Genomic DNA, 18,034 nt, shown 5'->3' with positions numbered 1-18,034 from the left:
GAGAGAGAGAGAGAGAGAGAGAGAGAGTGTAGTCTGTACTGTATGTGAGAGAGAGAGAGAGTGTAGTCTGTACTGTATGTGAGAGAGAGAGAGAGAGAGAGAGAGAGTGTAGTCTGTACTGTATGTGAGAGAGAGAGAGAGAGAGAGAGAGAGAGAGTAGTCTGTACTGTATGTGAGAGAGAGAGAGAGAGAGAGAGAGTGTGTAGTCTGTACCGTATGTGAGAGAGAGAGAGAGAGAGAGAGAGAGAGAGTGTGTAGTCTGTACTGTATGTGTGAGAGAGAGAGAGAGAGAGTGTAGTCTGTACTGTATGTGTGAGAGAGAGAGAGAGAGAGAGAGAGAGAGTGTGTAGTCTGTACTGTATGTGTGTGAGAGAGAGAGAGAGAGAGAGTGTAGTCTGTACTGTATGTGTGAGAGAGAGAGAGAGAGAGAGAGGCGCGTCACAAGCTCGTGGGGGAATCAAGAGGGCTAAAACGGCTCGTGGACACAATGGATTCGCGAAGGAAAGGACTTTCCGTTGATTAAAGGACGGAGTCTTCGATGAACACGAGACTCAAGGTACGTCCCGTGTCTGAGGAGAGCGCGACTGGTTGTATGTGGCGCTGATTGTGTTTGATTGTAGCGGCAGAACCGTTATTTGGACGCGGCGGAGGATGCAGGAAGTCGAGGCATCATCGCGGAGAGCGCGGCCCGCTGGGTCCTAATGTGATGTTTTGACAGGCTGCAGCTTCAATCTGTTGACTCCTTAACACCGCAACGATATATCTTACAGTTTCCGGTTTTAATTAAAGATATAGTCTGCCTTGCGCACAAGGAACATCTCGATATGAAGCGGGATTAAAACGATGTTTCGGTGCCCAGAGGCTGGTTGATTCATGCTGCCAAGACAAGTAATTACTGGCATCAGCAGCATGGGATCACAACAAAGCCTGCTTGTCCATGCCAGTGTGCATGGTATTTCACAAGAATTCATGACCAGTTTTATATATCAAATGACTTGAAAGTGTCTCATGTTCCAGTGACTCTGTTTACGGTTTCGTTCATGATCTGACTTCCTTTATCTGACAGAAAGATCAAGTCGTTGTCTACAGAGATGCATCCCTGCTGGAAAATCCAGCTTAAGCTGGGCGCTGTGTTTTGTAACATGGTAGCTGGGCTCTAGTTCATTTTCTTGCTGAATTTTGACCAGCTAATGTGTTATAAAAACCAGCTTGGTCATATTAAGAGGCTTTGCTGCTGGTCTAAGATGGTCTGCCAGCTGATGACCATCTAGAAACGAGCCACCATGTTCTGAAGCACAGTTATAAGCCTCATTTAAATGCATTTGTCTGACAAAATTAGTTATTTTTGTTTAAAGCTTTGTAATGCGAGTTGTAGTCTACACCTCAAAGTGCATCTCAAGGAAATTTGAGTCACTACGGAAGTGTTTCACATCACTGCGTAAACCGTTTCCTTTAGTCTTTAATATTGTTGCGATTTTTAGTTTGTACCTTTTTTTTAAGGTTGTATATTTATTGGTATTGCATCTTCATTTACTCTTGCTTTAGCGCAATTTTAAGTATACTGAGGTGTCTGAGAATGCAACTTTTCTGGCTTTATGACACTGGGGCATGTGTGTGGCCATGGCAGAGCTGTCAATGAATGCTCAAAAACCACTAAACCTGTAGGCTTTTGCACTGTACAGTGCTGTTTTTTTATATATACTTTATATAGTGGCCCCTCTTGATCTGTCAAATGCATTAGTATTTAGGCTATTAAAAGTATTTATTGCATTCCAGTGCATTAGATGCAAAATATCAGTCCAAGTCTCATTTAATTTTGTACTTTAACTGACTTTAAAAAGAAAAATTTGTCTTTAAAGCAATTCATTCATCCTGTCATTTTGTATCCACTTCAGTTACATTTGTAAGCAATCCCTTCATAGATTTGTATACTACAGGGATGCTTGAATCTGATTAGTTGACCGTTCTCGTGTGCAATTATTTTTCAGGAAACGCACGGCTAAAGTAGTTACAGGCAGGTCTTGACCGCATTACATGTCCATATCGCTTTTCCAAATGATTTACGTTATTTCAAAGGTGCTTACAGCCTACAACAGCAAAAGAACTAAAACTCACAAAGATACTGACCCAGCCCATAAACATAACAAACTGGAGGATAAAAATGACTAACTATTTCCATTATTGACGGAAAGCACACTCTCCCTGCTATCTCTCCCATACAAATGAACAAACTGCCCTACGACTGCAAAAAATAATAATAATAATAGTTTCACAGCTGAAAAAAAGTTACATGATGTTTCTCTGTAGCGAGGTGGTAATGGCGCTTGAAGCAGTTAAACTTAGTTTCTCTGTTTGTAGAGACACTGCTACTGAACATTAATTTGAAATGCACAGATTCAGGTAATTTACACATGCTTCACACAGCTACAGTTAATCTCTCTCTCTCTCTGTAATAACTGCATTAAATTGCATTAACTACACTATGGCTCAAGCCTCTAAAATGTCTAAAATTACATTTTGCATTTAGCAACAGAGGCTTGAGATGAGATGCTTAGGAAACTAGTCTTAAGGACAAAAACCAAGACAAATGTCTTGAAATACATCATCTGAATAATGTCTTGTGGTAACCGTAGTATAAGCAGAATAACTGACTTCAGTCCATTGAATTATTAGAAAAATAATGCTCCGCTTTGTGTCATGGCTGCTTCACCACCTCGGGTGTGCATTATTTTTCTGATCATCGATTATTTCTTGCATATTTCTTATAAAATGTCAATTATTTCTGTGTCTTATTCATACTTTCTCCTTTTCTCTCTTTTTGTGGCTGATAATATGGTCTGATCCTGATGCCTGCCACTTCTGATTTATGCAATAAGGAGGAGAAGCAGAGGGCTATGATGTTTCTGCTTGTCTTTACGGCTGTTTGATTAACCATGATGAAGACTGAACCCCCATCAGCAGCCAGCGGCAGTACTGGCACCACCCTCGTAGCAAGAAGCGCATCGCCGCACAGGAACGCCTATGAAGCTGGAATTCAATCTCTCAAGCCGGTAAAAGATTCCAGTGCTGCTAACGGCGAGGACGGGAAACCTCGACCCCAGGGCCGGGGCCGCCGGTACGGCTCCAACGTGCACCGCATCAAGAATATGTTCATGCAGATGGGTTCTCCTGGGGAAGAGGAGGATCCGTCGAAGGGCAAAGACCAGGCCATCCGACTCTCCCTCCCCAGAGCGAGCAGTCTGAATGAGAATGTGGATCACAGCGCGCTGCTCAAACTCGGCGGGACTGTGTCAGAGCGAGTTAGCCGCTTCGATGGAAGGACCGATGGTAGCAGCTCCCGTGGAGCAACCACAGGCTTCTCCAAGCTACAGGAGACACGGAAGATATTTGAGCAACGTCACCTGCAGGAGAAGCAGGCTGCGACTAATCGAATCCTGTTAAAGAAAGAGCGGGCATCAGGCTTCCAAGACAGCCGTTTGGATGTGGTGGTGCGCTTCAACGGCAGCACAGAGTCATTGGACAGACTGGATGCGGCGGACTGTCGCGCAGATGCAGTGTCCCCAACAGTCAGCCAATTGAGCGCAGTGTTTGAACGAGCAGACCAGCAAAACAGCCTTCACCCACCGTCCTCAACCTCCCCGCTGCCTTCTACCCCGGCCAAGGTGGAAGGAATCAGCTCCAAAGTTGTCACCAGAAAGAAACGAGTCTCCCCTCCGACAGAGAACCAAGAGGAGGGAGCTCAGTGCAATGACCAAGAGTCTGCACCTGGGAGTCCGAAGAGCAGAACAGGCATCCAAGCTGATAGACCCAAAGGCAAACCATCCGAGGATGTGGCTTCTGGTACGGATTTAGATAAGTCCAGGTCGGAAGAGGATTCCAAACCAGAGGAGCATGCAGCACCAGGAGCACCGGATGCAGGGAGCAGACTGGTACAGGCGGATGTCCACGCCTCTCTGGAAAATGGAGAGGCCACCAGCGGCCATGAGCCCTCAGAACAAAGGGAGGAAATTGGACAGGCCTGCGCCGAGGAGGAATCCCACAGAGAGGATATCTCAGAAGCAGACCTGGTGGACATCAGCGCGTACAGCGGGATCGGAGAGGACTCTGGTGGGAGTCAGCTGGATGAAGATGAGGAGGCTGAGGATGATGATACTTACGAACCAGAATCCAGCTGTTCGGAGATCCCTGGGCTGCCTGTGGAAGATGAACCACCCCACAGCAGGAAGATTCGTTTCAGTACAAACCCCATCAAGGTAAGTGCCTAAAACGTGTGAAATCAAGGAGAGAAAGAATGCGTTGTGTAATAAATTAGTGGGACAGTGTACACCGTCTTAAAAGCTGCGGGCACAGTTTCAATATTGGGTTTTCTGGAATGAATTATAGTAGGTTGTTGCCAGCACTTTGTATAAAAGTATGGATGGGCAGGGGTTGGATGCCTGCAGGCATAAGAAATTAGAAACCAGTCATAGAAGACTGCATTTCTGTGGCGAATTGTGCATAAAAGTGAGTTTGTTATTGGCGTGACCCTGATGTAGTAGATGCCTTTGGTCTCATCCAATGTTCTGATATGGAGTCTCCTTGAAAGGAGGACTGCTTCACTGCTTGCAGAGTCACCTCAGGGCACCGTCAGCACTTTGATACAGCATGCCATTGGCTCTCCAGCTTCTGACGGCCCACTTCTGCTGGTTTAAGAGCTCTCTCTGTCTGACTGTTTTCAGTTTGCGCTGACAGACTGCATGGTTAGTCAGGTGGTGCACAGTGTCCTTTGTATGAGAGCCACATGGTCGTGTTCCTCTGTGTTTTGGTGACTTTCACATCTGAATTTCTATTCTTGAGACAATGGCACATTCACATAATGACCAACGTTATCAGAGCGCCATCGCTTCAGACTGTTCATGTGGTCGACAAAGAGCAAAGCAAAGTTGCGTTTTGTGCTTTCAAACATGCAGTTGTGACCAAAGCTGCATACTTTGCTCTGCAGGTGCTAGATTCACAGCATGAGGGTTGCCAGCTCCTAATGGAGGCATACCAGAGGCATGCTGTATCTGAAGTGAACACTGTGTAATCTCTCTGACGTCAAGGGGATTTGATAGCGGTGGTTTGCCCTGTGTTATACTAAACTGTGGCTGACACGGTCCCTTTCTGTTCCTAGTATTAAGATGATCGCAGTAGCGATGTTTGAAAAATAAAAAGTTTTTTACTGCATGATGACCTTTTCATTGCAGACATTTAAAAAAAAAATCAGGTGGGAACATCTGTGAACATCAGCCCACCAGATCCCAGCTCAGATGGGCTAAAGGCTTTTGTATCCCTTGATCACAGCCTCATTAGTCTTTTCTGCTTTGGTATCAATAGACCACTACTGATCCTCGATCACCGTTCAAGGTAGACAGGCCTATTGTAGCACTGGAGGAGTGTGAGTGTGTTTCTTTGTAAATGTTAGTGCTGTAAGCTTGTTTTTGTAAAGCAGTAGCTAGTTTAATATAGATGATTAATAGATGATTATTTGCATGCCTCGTTTTTGTACATGGAGTGGCCCCAAAATGAACTTTTGCCACACTTAAAATTTATGAGTTTGTTGCATTAGCTCAAGCTGTTCCAAACTAGGGATCATTATGGAACTGCAGGGGAGTTGATAAAGAGCTAATAATAAATTAAAATATCCAATTAAAATAAATCAATAAATCAGTTCATGACCCCATGTTCTGCATGAATAGCATGCTTTTGCTATCTTTGTACTAGCGGTGTTATCTAATGCAATAGCATTCATAGAGTAAAGTGTTTAAAGTATGCAAATTTGGGTTGTTTTGTGGGGGGAATGGAAGGAAAAAAGACTCAAGAGTTAACTTTCTGAAACCACGTCTGCTGTTGTTTACATGCTAATGTTGTTGCACGTTTGCTTGCATGAATATTCATTGTTCATCGTGCCATCTGTACTTGCGTTGATGGTTTAGCATTCACATCTAGTTTATAGAGTGGCCTTATTATTAAGTGCTTTGTGAGTCCAGACAGGCGTGGGCAGACTCTCTTATCCTCTCAAACACAGGAAGAGCTGCAGCAATTTCAGGGGAGGGAGGTGGTTCACGCAGGACTGTTGGTGGAAGTTGACATTCAGAGCTGATCTGAGGCCTCGTTTGCAATTCATTTCAGAAGTGAGAAGTTCTGGGTTTAGATGTGATGATCAGATCCTAAAACAGCATAGAAAATGAACCTTAACCTGAGGTAGACTGGAGAAAAAGCAGTACAGAGGAAGGGGACAAATTAGACATTTAGACATAATTCCTCTTTAGGAGATATAGATTGCAGTCCTTTTTCCATAAAGAAAGCATACCAGAACAGGATCCACCATATAGCATAACATTACACGTACGTGTTGCTGTTTAACAGCTGGAATAAACTGTTTTATTTGGACCCTGTCTGTCTGATTGTGTCAGCTGGCATATGTGTGCTCTAGCACCTCACAACCTCAACAGATTGCATCCATTCCTGCTGCCAAAAATAGTGGTGTTCTTCACTTTCACATAATCCAGAAAGTCCTACTCCCTGCACTACAGGTGGTGATGGAGCTTTCTCTGGATTAAGATAGCACTGATTCCAGGCAAAAACACAGGGAATGATAGTGCAGTGTGCTGTTGTTGTGTTGCCGAATGAGGCCAGTTATCAAGCTGCAACAGGAAACTGATGAAAAAAGGAAATTCTGCCTTAAAGGGGCAGTGCAGGTGTTTTAATGAGAAGCTGAAACCTGTTTATGCATCTGCTTTGTTGCCTCCTGCACAGAGTGATGTTGAGTGGCTTTTGTTAGAGCCAAACTATACCTCAAATGAAAACAAATCTAGCATACCATCATAGCTTAACAGCCCACTTTTGTTCTCCAGTGACATGAATGATGCATCATTCATTCAGATTCCACAGTATCTGAAAAATGTCCTCAAGGGCTGCTGGGTAATCAATAGGGCTGGGCGATATGCAAAATATCTGCAATATATTTGTTAGTTGTATAATTTGAACATCATTGAATAATCTCTTAAATGCTTTAAAATTATTTGGTAACTTTTTAGGTGCGTATTACTGTATTTTGTGCATATTAATAAAACTGTTAAATTTGAGTTATTTAGTGAAAAACACTGTGGAAAATAACTTTTAAACATTTTGAATGTAATTTAGCAACAATTGCTGTTTAGCTGAAACAGCCGAACCAAATTTACCTTTCTAGCCATTTCTGTCAGTGATATTTGAGTTTTATTTATATGCAAGTATTTATTGATTTATATATTAGTAAAATCTAGAATTAGCTTTTATTTTCATATTTTCTTTTTGATTTTAGTTTAATTTCTAGGTATGTGAGTTTGTGATTTTTTTTTTTTATTTTTTTTTTTTTTATTCAGTTTTATTATTTCAGTTTTTGTTCAAACTTAAGTTTTTCTTTTAGGGCTTTAATTTAAATTTACTGTCAAGGCACCATTTCTAATTCTAATTCATTTCATCTAATATTTAAATTGTATTATTTCATTTCAGCCTCATTTCAGAAATATGTTTTGAATGGTTTCAATTTAAGTTGAAAAAGTGAAACATATTGCAATTTTTGTTTAGCTATATCACTCATCCTAAGTCTGTTCATTATGTTGCATTGGTTTCTGTGCAATCAGATGTCATACGTGAGTTGTTTATGTCATTTATCTGTTTAATCCTTTAGCAAAAACCCTAGTTTTGAGGTCACCAAACAAGCCTGTTATTTTGCAGACCTCCAACCTTTCAATTAGATTGTTGATATAGTACGATCCGACCGTGTACATTGAAAAAGAGAGAAATTATTGGGCTAGTTGAATAATATACTGAAAAGCATGGAGTGGACTGTTTCAATCCTATAGAGGGCCTTTGGCTGGCTTTTGGTGAGGTTATTGATTGATGCATGGCCTCATTTTGTTAAACAGTTCTCCCTGCCCATCCCCTCCGTCAATGGCTTGCTAGACTAAAGTACTGCACACAATCAGACCCCAGGCATACTCACTGTGGGAAATAGAGTAAAATATATGCAGTAATGGAGGAAAGACCCTATGAAATATGTTAAAGGGGTCAAATGGCGTTGCTAAAAAGTCAATAAAGTCTGACTTTAATTAAGGAGCAAAAGGTTAGCCAATCTCCAGATGTGCACTTCATTGGATGTGACAAAAACAACTTTGTCATGGAGGTTTTATGTTTTCAGCATGTTGGTAGATTCAAGCCAATTTCGTTAAGATGAACAGAGCAATGAACAATGGCGTCAAATCAAGGAAAAGCTGTCATTTCCTCCATTGATCGGATTGATCATTTCAGTGGCCTGTAACCGTTGTTTTTGCTCCTGGGGAGAGACAGGGTCGATAAAAGAAGGTCAGAGGTGCTTCTGTCTTGTCAGATGCCTTTTAAAATTATCTCTTGCTCTGAGCCATTATTCAGCTGCCCCTTACATGTTACGAGCCATTTAGTGATGTTTATCGTTTTATGACACAGTTCTACATTCTGCATCAGCTTTGCCATCTTAAAAACCTGTCCCATTTAGACTTGTGGAATTGTCTTGGTATGAGAGGTACATTAGTATCTGGAGAAATTGCTTTATTGCATGACAAATAATGGAATGGTTGTATTTCCAAAGTGGTATCAGGTTACATAATAGTTATAATGATGGATTGTGTAAAATGTTTTGAATGACTAATTATATAAATGTCTTCTCAGTCTAAGCCTTTATATTTCACAGTTACATCAAGCGTTATTGTTTTCTTATTGTTACAACCTACAACTTTAGCTGCTTAGCTGATAGCTTTTATCCAAAGTGACTTAGAAATGAGGTGCATCACATGTTGTTTATCATAAGAGCAATATTTGCAGTGCACGATACTAAGTATTAGTTTAAATCTAGATTTTCACTAGAGCAGAAGTGAAATGCAGAAAATGCAAACAAGATTTTTTTTTGTTTGATTGTTTACTAAGAGAGAGAACAGTAATAATTTAAATATTTATTTATATTATATATTTGTTAAGTTATATGTTAAGTGATCACCAATATGCAGAAACTATTTTAAATGGATTTTCTGCTTTCTGTAGAAAGAAAAGAATTGTGAAAATGCATGTTTGTTTACAGAAAGAAAACAAAATTTATTTAAATCAATTAAAAGTATATGTATTTATTGATTGATTGATTGATATGTTAACATCATTTTAAATATTTTTTTTCTGTTTTAGGTAAGATGAGGTAAATGAATAATCATTAGACAATTGCAAGAATAAATTATATAAAATGTAAATATTTTATTTATAGTAATGATAACCATGAAATCCATTTTATTTTTCCCCAAATTCCGTTTTTTTTTTGTTTTTTTTTTCATACATTTTTCTAGACTCTCTTTTTTAATGGTTAAATTAAAAATTATTAATCAAGCCTGTCTAACTAACTGAAATCATGAAACATATAAAATTTAACAGCAATTTATTAAGTCTTTTTTTTTAATTACATTTTTAAGGCCCTACAAAATACATTTTTTTCTCTCAAATTCAGTTTTATTTTTATCAATATATAGGCCTAAATGTCTAGGTAAAATGTCTCTTAAAAATAATTTTTTAGTAGCAGTATCATTACAATAAATAAATGGCAATAAATAGGTTCTATTGAAGTGAAATAACTGAACATAAACATAGGAGCCAGAGAAAAATGCTAATTTCAGAAGAAAATTTTAGATGGCACTTAGAGGCTTTTGCATCTGAACTCTTCATATTTCTTTCAAAGTTTCATCACATTAAACCAAACTTTCATTTTGATGGGTTGCTGTGAAGGCCTTTATGATTATATATTTCTCAAACAAAATGATATATTTCTAAAATAAAATCGGAATATACAGCGCTATACAGTAAATTAAATTTTTGTGACCAGGTTCCAGGATTTCGACTGTATTTTCCACATTACGGAAATCATAGGGCTCTATAATTACTAATAATGTGATGCCATATTATTTTTTTTATGCAGTATCATCTTTGTTTTAGACTACAACTGTTAGGCTAAAAATGCGATTGAGTAATGCCCAGTGAATATTGAACAGACTTATTATACACACAAGTGATTTTGTTTTTTTTGGTAAACACACTGGTTCTGTGGACCCTTTTACCTTTGAGTTTTCAGTTCAGATCTTTGACCACTAAGTCACACCTCTGCAGTGAAAATTGAAAATGTAAAAATTTGGCACCTAGGAAAGCTTAATCAATGAAAATAATCGTTCAGTAGTGCTTATCCAATCAGCCGTGTTTGTTTTTGAGTGCTTCAGTCTATGAAGCTCTGGAGCAAAACTACGTGGTTTGACACACATTTCAGCTGTAATTTTCTCATAATTATCCCAGATGTTTTCTGCCTGGAATGTGTCCCTCTCTGAGCTCTCTTTGTTACAGAAACGTTGCGTGAAATGTTGAGGACGTTAACTATATAGAAGCAGCATTCTTTTGATATTGTTTTGACTGAGGCGTGTGGGATGGACTAAATTTGTTCTTGTTTATGAATCAAAGTCTTTGTCTTTCTTGGTCTATAATACACCTTTAGTCACTTTCTAGTTCCTGTGTAAGAAATGGCAGCCAAGGCAGCGAGTGGCTTTTTCGCCTCTGTGTGGGAGAGCAGAACGTTAGTCCTTGGATAACTCACAGGGAGTCTGTTGTAGAAAGGTTGCCAGGGTCACCCAGCGCACTCGTTTATTTCTTTCGCTCTTTCTTTTCGCTGCTGTTTCTCTATAGCAGTCTTCTTGGAGCGCTGGCCGTCTGGAGAGAAAGAAACGGGGCACACTGAAGCCTCTGTTCTCCACTTCTTCACCTAAAATGATATCACTCAGCCTTTTTCCATTAACATTCTCTCTATTAGGCTCTTGGACATGTGCTGTCTAAACAGGTCTATAATACCTGGAGAAACCCGTTTATATCAGTGTCAGTTGTTTTGGTGGCACGCATGCAGTTTGAAATTGGGCTGCACAGTTTGGGGAAAAATCTAGTTGTGATTTTTCTGCTAAAAAAATGTTGACGATTTAAAATTTTTAAAGTTTGTTATGCTTCTTTACATGGCTGCACAATTTGGCCTATATATTTCTTAATTTTATTTCTTAACATATCACGATTTCAGAGCAATTTCAATTCCTTTTGCTGCCCTAATCAGAAATCTGCAGTCTTTACTTACAGAACTTGTTGACGTAAAAAGCAGCAGGGCCTAATGAGGCCATGCTAACCAGCCTAACTTTGCCCTTTTTAAAGAGGTCATAAAAGAGCTCGATGCACTAGAAAAACATACTGGAACTCAACTTCCACCCCAGTCCAACCAGTTCATGTAATGAAAATAAGCTGCAAAAGCAGCTTTAGCAATGCACAAACTGTGATGTATTGGCTGATAAGAAATTCCTTAATATTTATTTTAAACAAGATCCTTGGACATTTCATTCTGATGCATCAAACTGTTCAGTGCAGACTGTGAACTTGTCACAATGTAGTGCAGCAGGTTATCGAAGAATAGAGGAGTTAAGAATTATATAAGACATTAGTGTTGTCAAAAGACCCGGTACTTCGGTACCAAGTCGGTACTAAAAAAATGAAAACGTCACTGTACCAGGTTTTTTCAAGTACCGGTGGTACCGAAAACTCGGTTCTTGACGCGTACAGCCCTATGATTTCTGCGATGCAGAAAACACGGACGGAATCTCTGAATCCAGTTATAAAAACGGAATTTGCAGTTTAACACGGAATTTGTCAAAGTTTAGATGAATTAATCAAAAGTAGGTCATTACACTTAAATCAAATCGCCATATGGACTAGTATCTGTAAATATTAAGACGCAAAAGTCAGTTCAAATATGAAATTCTAAATTTGGCGTTACCATCACTCGTTTCTCATGCGATACTTCAAAATGCGCCTAAAAAGAGGGTGATGGAAACATAGCTACAGTTTCCATAAAAATATTAAGCAGCACAACTACTTTAAACATTGATAATAATAATGCATGTTTCACCAAATCAGCATATTAGAATAAGGATCATGTGGCACTGAAGACTGGAGTAACGATGCTGAAAATTCAGCTTTTCCATCACAGGAATAAATTAGATTTAAAATATATTAAAATAGAAAACTCTCATTTAAAATTGTAATATCATTTTGCTAGTTTACTGTATTCAAATAAATGCAGCCTTGGTAAGAATTAGAGACGTTCAGATCAATTAATATATATATATAAACACAAACTTTTTAATAGTAGCATTATTAGGTTTGGAACGACATTAGGGCTGGTAAATTATGGCAAAGGTTTAATTTTAGGATGAACTATCCCTTTAAATCTTGTCTGGATGTTAATGTTCCCAAAACAGACCGGCTAGAGTTACTGATGCACAAGCCGTTAAAACATGTCGTCGAGTTAATCACAAAGGCTTTAGTCATTCGGTCCCGAGAGACTGCATTCCAGCGCTCTGAATAGCAAGTCCTGATGTCGAGAGACTGTAATACAATTACTCACATTTGTGTGTTTGTGCTGTAAAATGCTGGAACAGCTGGTCAGTCCATAGATCAATATTAAGGTAGTATTAGTGGAAGCAGGACCAGCCATTATGGCCTGGACGGGAAGCACTGAAGGTATGCGTGTGTGACCATGATTGTTTTTCCTTCATCTGGTAAGCCTGTTCATTTTCCTCAAACGAAACTTGTAACACTCGCTCACACTAGCTACATTTCCATCCGAAGTTGGAATATCACATAAAAGATTTGAAAACCTAAGGTATGTATCATCAGAGCCCATTACGCTACAAGTACGCCAAGTATGTTTACATGCATTTGAAAACTTTTAACTTTGACTTGTAAACACTTTAGTCTGATGTAAGATGTTTAGTCCATTTTTTAAAAAACTCACTTTTAGATTTTCTTCCATGCCAATTCACCCATAATGCCTCAGTCACAAAGCAAACAGCAGCGAGTCAAGCAGAGGTCAGATGTCCTCAGGACTCTCAGCCACTTGATGGGATTAAACCAACAGGTTGATTTTTAAGGATTAGCAGCATGTCTTGTGAGATTAGAGGAGTGCATACATAATCTGTAATCTATAAAAACCTTTGACTGCTTTTCATGTTTTCACTGTTTTTAATACAGCAGTTTGAGACAAATGTTTGAGGTCAGTAAAAAAAAATTTTTTGACAGAAATGAATGCTTCTTTTTAGCAAGGACACATTAAGTTGTTTAAAGTGACAGTAAAGACATGTATAATGCTATAAGATTTCAGCTTCAAATAAAAGCAGTTCTTTTGAACTTTTTATTCATCAAAGAATTTTTACTAGAGTTTCTACAAAAAAATATTAAGCAGCACATCTGTTTTCAACATTGATAATAAAAAATGTTTCTGGAGCATCAAGTCAGTATATTAGAAGGATTTCTTATGGATCATGAGACGCTGAAGACTGGAGTAAGGACTGCTGCCATCACAGAAATAAATGATATTTTAAAATGTATTCAGATAGAATTTTGTTATTTAAAATTTTAATAAAGTATTGTAGTGCTGCATAATGCATAATTTGACAGCTGTAGTTATGTTTTGTTTTGCTTAGTTTAAGTTATGCTATTCTGCATAAGATAAATTGGGGTTAGGGTTAGGCTAGCACATGTAAGCAAGAAGATCCTGGTCTTTGAAGCAGCCTCTTGCTAATTTGTTTGTGTTTAAATTAGATGGCTGGGTGCAAAAGCTCCACGTCCGTGAGTGTTTTGAGCTTGTTTGCTATGAATAGAATGTGTGTGTCTTTGCTTCTCTTAACCTGACTGCACTGCAGAGCTCTTAGCTTGTGAGTGAGTGGTTTCCGTCAAACACATCCATGAAAAAGCCTACATTATCAGCCTCTTTCACACATGGAAACTGATAAATTGCTGTATATTTAACAGATAAAGATACAGCATGTTTTCCACAAAAGCAACAATTTTCCATGCTTTACACAAAGAATTTTCTATTAGTCTTAAAGTTTTTAATGTTGCAACATGTAAAGACTGTCTACACAAGATGCAACAAAGCAACCATTTCAAATCATTTTTCCATTGTATAAATACATCATAATTAGTACAAGGCATCCGTTTACTGATTTGTCGCTTGCTTCTTGCAGTCGCTGCTTCCAGTGTAGTCACTGTTTATAATGACTTTTATTGTCTTCAGTCATGTTGCATCCCATTCCCATCATCCGCGCATGGCATAGACACCGTGTAAAACTGGTGTCTAAAAATGTTTTCACAAAATATAGGACTATTAGTCAGACATACTGCCTAAGCCACTTTCATTTCAACAGGTCCTGTTCACACATGACCTCTAATTGGAAAAATGTAATTAAATTTGCTGCAGAGGCGCCTACTATCACATTTTCCCTCAAATAAATGTGTGTGACCTCTCAACTCTGTCATAGATGAGGAAGGTTGGAGCTGTAGTCTTGCTCTGGGGCTATTTTACTGGATGGATAAATGGATGTTTGTATTTTAATGATGATTAGATGTTTTTGGTTTTGTTTTGTTTTGTTTGTTTTTTGGTGGATACTTGCTTGACATTTATGCTGTAGAGGATAAACACTGTGATTCATTTAAAAAATGGAGGGGGGGGGAAACATTAAATTATTTTGGGCATTTTGGGCAAACCAAGCCTGGAAACTGGAAAAATTACACTTGGGCGGACATGCAGACCTTTATTGACTGATTGATCAATTGATTAGTTGATTGATTGGATTCCCTTTAATGCCACTCAGAATCAATAGCACACAAATGGGTGTTTTAGCCATGCCACAATTTAGCTCCATTTAAGGTCCTGGAGAGCTATGTTTTTCACTTGGTTAAAGGCAGGGTAAACGATTTCTGGAAGCCAGTGTTGATATTTGAAATCACCAAAACAAACACGCCCCTACCTCAAAAAGGGCCTCGCCCCTGTTTTGATAGATCCGTCCCACATATATGTAGCCTACGCAACCCAGGCAACGATTAGTACTGTGAAACATAAGCCGCTTTTCCACCGAAATTACCTGGAACAATATGTGCCAGGTAGGGCTGGGTATCGAGTTCGATACTTTTTAGGCACCGACCGAATTGCCTCGATACCACCGAGTATCTAAAAACATCTTGTCGTTCGGTACCAAATTTCGATACCTAAGGGGTTAATCTCATCACCGTCAGTGAGCCAATAATCCTGCAGCACTAAGTGTGTTTGACTAGAAGCGGCGCGGCGCTGATTAATCAGTGTTTGACATCCGCGAGAGCGTTTCGAAAGCGCACGGAGCAGTCCGCTCTTTATATCGCGCGGTTTGTTTACAACACACAGACTGAAGCTCACGTGACGCTCGCGGTGATTTCAGCGTCTGCCGCCTAACTAAATGAGGACATAAACACATGAACAACATCTCCAGAACTGCTGTGAGAGTCAATTAATGAGCATTTTACCGTTTGATTCGAGTAAAACTAGCGTCATATCATATACACAGAACTGTAAAGGTATTCCCGGAAACCCGTCAAAATAAAAGTTCGGTTTAACTTGGAAGACACTACGGCAGAAATAAATTAATATTGTTCAGCGGACAGTACATACTGCTACTATTAAAATTATTAAAACTTTATTATTATTTTTTTTTAGTAATGATCACACAACAGTTATTCCATTTTTTAATTTTAATAGTAAACCCCCTTTGTTTGCCAAAATAAATAAACTTTGATTTTCAATAATTTAAAGATAAATTAAATTAATGTTTTATGTCTTCATTTGAAAACCAGATACAGAACACAGAATTTCTGAGGAAAAATAAAACCTTTCATTAGGCTATTTTAAGAATAAATTTAAATAAACTAAGTTGTTTTTATGCATTCAAATAATTAGACATACTACACCAGAATTTAATAAAAATAAAAAATATGGTGAAAGAAAATAAAACACCCACTTATGAAAGTGGATGAAGATTTTAAATTTCTTGAAGTCTTTAACAACCTAGAAATGATGATGTGTTTTAAAATGAACACGCACTAATGTAAACGTAGCCCAACAGATGTGTAAACTGAAAACAATTTGAACTTTATTAAAATTATTTATTTATTGTGTTGGATATATTTTGTTCCTTTGTGCAGTGGCTCAGGAGATGAGGCTTTGAGTCTGTATAAATATTAACATTAAAAAATAGTTTTTTGAGATAATGTAATCTTATTAAAACTGATTTCATAAAACTGGTATCGAAAAAAAGTATCGTTCAGGAACCGGTATCGAACTCAAGGTAACGATACCCAGCCCTAGTCCCAGGAACTTTTTTTTTGTTGCTGTCTGCTTTTCCATCATGATCTAAAGTACCGAGAAGATTAGGCAAATAGTCTGGTGACTTAACGTTAGGTTTGCACGTGTTTCTCAATAGCAAGTGCGCAAATTTCGGTAATTCTGCAAAGAGCAGCGTACTTGATAACGTCAGTCAGCTCGCCTTGGCTGCTGCAATCTTCCTCACTGTATTTACAGACAGTGTCCAATATATCCAACACCACTGCCTCTTTTCGTTTTCATTTAAACGTGTTAATAGCCGCAGAAATGTAGTTCAGGGGACGTACAAACATTTAATTGAGACAAAATATTATATCAAACATTGCCTGTTTTAATTTTAATTTTAACATATTAATAGAACAATAGAATAAAAACCAAAGATTACCTGTTGGATTTACCCAAAACAAATTATATCTTATGTTTAACTACTTCAGAGACATCAGAGCCAGCGGCAAATGTCAGAAGGACTAGCCGAGTTTATGCTCCTCTCTTCGGGATGCATGATCGCGTGGAGCTCATGGCTCCGAAATCGGCGAAGCAGATTTTCAAATAGGCACTGTGTTTATAAATAAACTGCAAATTTGAGTTTTAAACAACTACATTCTCGCCTGAAATACACACATCCAGTGTAGGCAGACTTACTTGTATCCAGTGTAGATACGGTGTTACTCACCGATCGGGAAGAAACAAAGCAACCTCGGCATCCGATCGCAGGCCTTCCGCTCCTTGAGTTCTCCTCAGCGCTGGAAAGCTGATCCGATATTTACACGATCCTACATCTTGCCTTATCATTCCGCAGACGTTTTCCTCTTTTGTCATCTCTATCTTCCTGTCGCTCAGCTCGGCTGTTCACTGAAGGCTCTCTCCTCCATATCATGAGTAGACACACCCCTTACTGCTGATTGGCTACAAGTTTGTTTTGGTACTCGGCCCCGACTCAGTTTTCTAAAACGTTTTTGAAAAATGACATACCCCACCTTTAAATAAAGGTTACTGCATCTACTACTAGTATTAATTAAATGGAAAATTAAGCTTCTGTCATTATTTCCTCATCTCAATTTTGTTCAATATTTGGGTAAGCTGTTATTTTAAAGGAGGAACACGTTGTGTTTAAGTTTACACAAAAGTTGAACTCCGTAAGGGTGTTAAATGCTAAATGTTGTAGTGTTAGTGGGGTTTTTTGCCGCTGTCAGCAAGCAGTGCCAATTTTAAAGTACTAGTGTCTTTCCTTGCTTGTCACATTTATTTTTTTGTAAAAATGAGTGAGAGGTCGCTTGCTGTATCTAAATTTAATCCCAGATCCATTTACATGCAGCCTGTAGTTTTCAAATGCACCTGAAGATCCTGATTTACTGTGCTCAAGGTACAACTAAACCCTTGATGAAGGTGGGGTTTTTTTTTTTTTTTTGGAGAAGGATTGTGGTTTGAAAAAATTGGTTCCGATGAAGGGAGTGAATTTAAATTGTCTAAATGGCAGAATATTATTAATCTCAAGCTTTTTGATTGAGGAAGCTGTTTTGGGGTTAAAAAAAAAAAAAGGATGTGAGTCGCCTGATTATGTATTCTTAGTGACTTTTAAACTGGATTAGGAGCAACTTCCCCTGTTCACATCAGAGCCACAGCTGTTTCAAAAGTGAAAGCGCCACCCAATGATACACGTTTATTAAAGGAAACACAGGAAGTCAGACTATGGATTAGTTGTTGGCACAGATTTGAGTTATGTTTGGAATAGCGTGCTACTGTATTTGT

The 18,034-nt window shown here is 38.7% G+C and overlaps 1 protein-coding gene across 1 annotated transcript in view; it reads left to right on the top strand.

The window, feature by feature from the left end:
• Positions 1-420: 420 nt before the first annotated feature.
• Positions 421-18,034, top strand: part of LOC306868917 (neurabin-2-like) — a 44,274-nt gene continuing 26,660 nt past the window's right edge. Inside the window, exons 1-2 of the mRNA XM_079415390.1 lie at positions 421-556; positions 2,877-4,253. Coding sequence (XP_079271516.1) covers positions 2,934-4,253 — 1,320 coding nt within the window. The 5' untranslated portion in view covers positions 421-556; positions 2,877-2,933. The remainder of the gene's footprint in view (positions 557-2,876; positions 4,254-18,034) is intronic.

The sequence above is a fragment of the Barbus barbus genome (assembly GCF_936440315.1).
Source record: "Barbus barbus genome assembly, chromosome: 4".
Lineage (NCBI taxonomy): Eukaryota > Metazoa > Chordata > Actinopteri > Cypriniformes > Cyprinidae > Barbus > Barbus barbus.
This window is presented reverse-complemented; position numbering and strand designations above follow the sequence as displayed.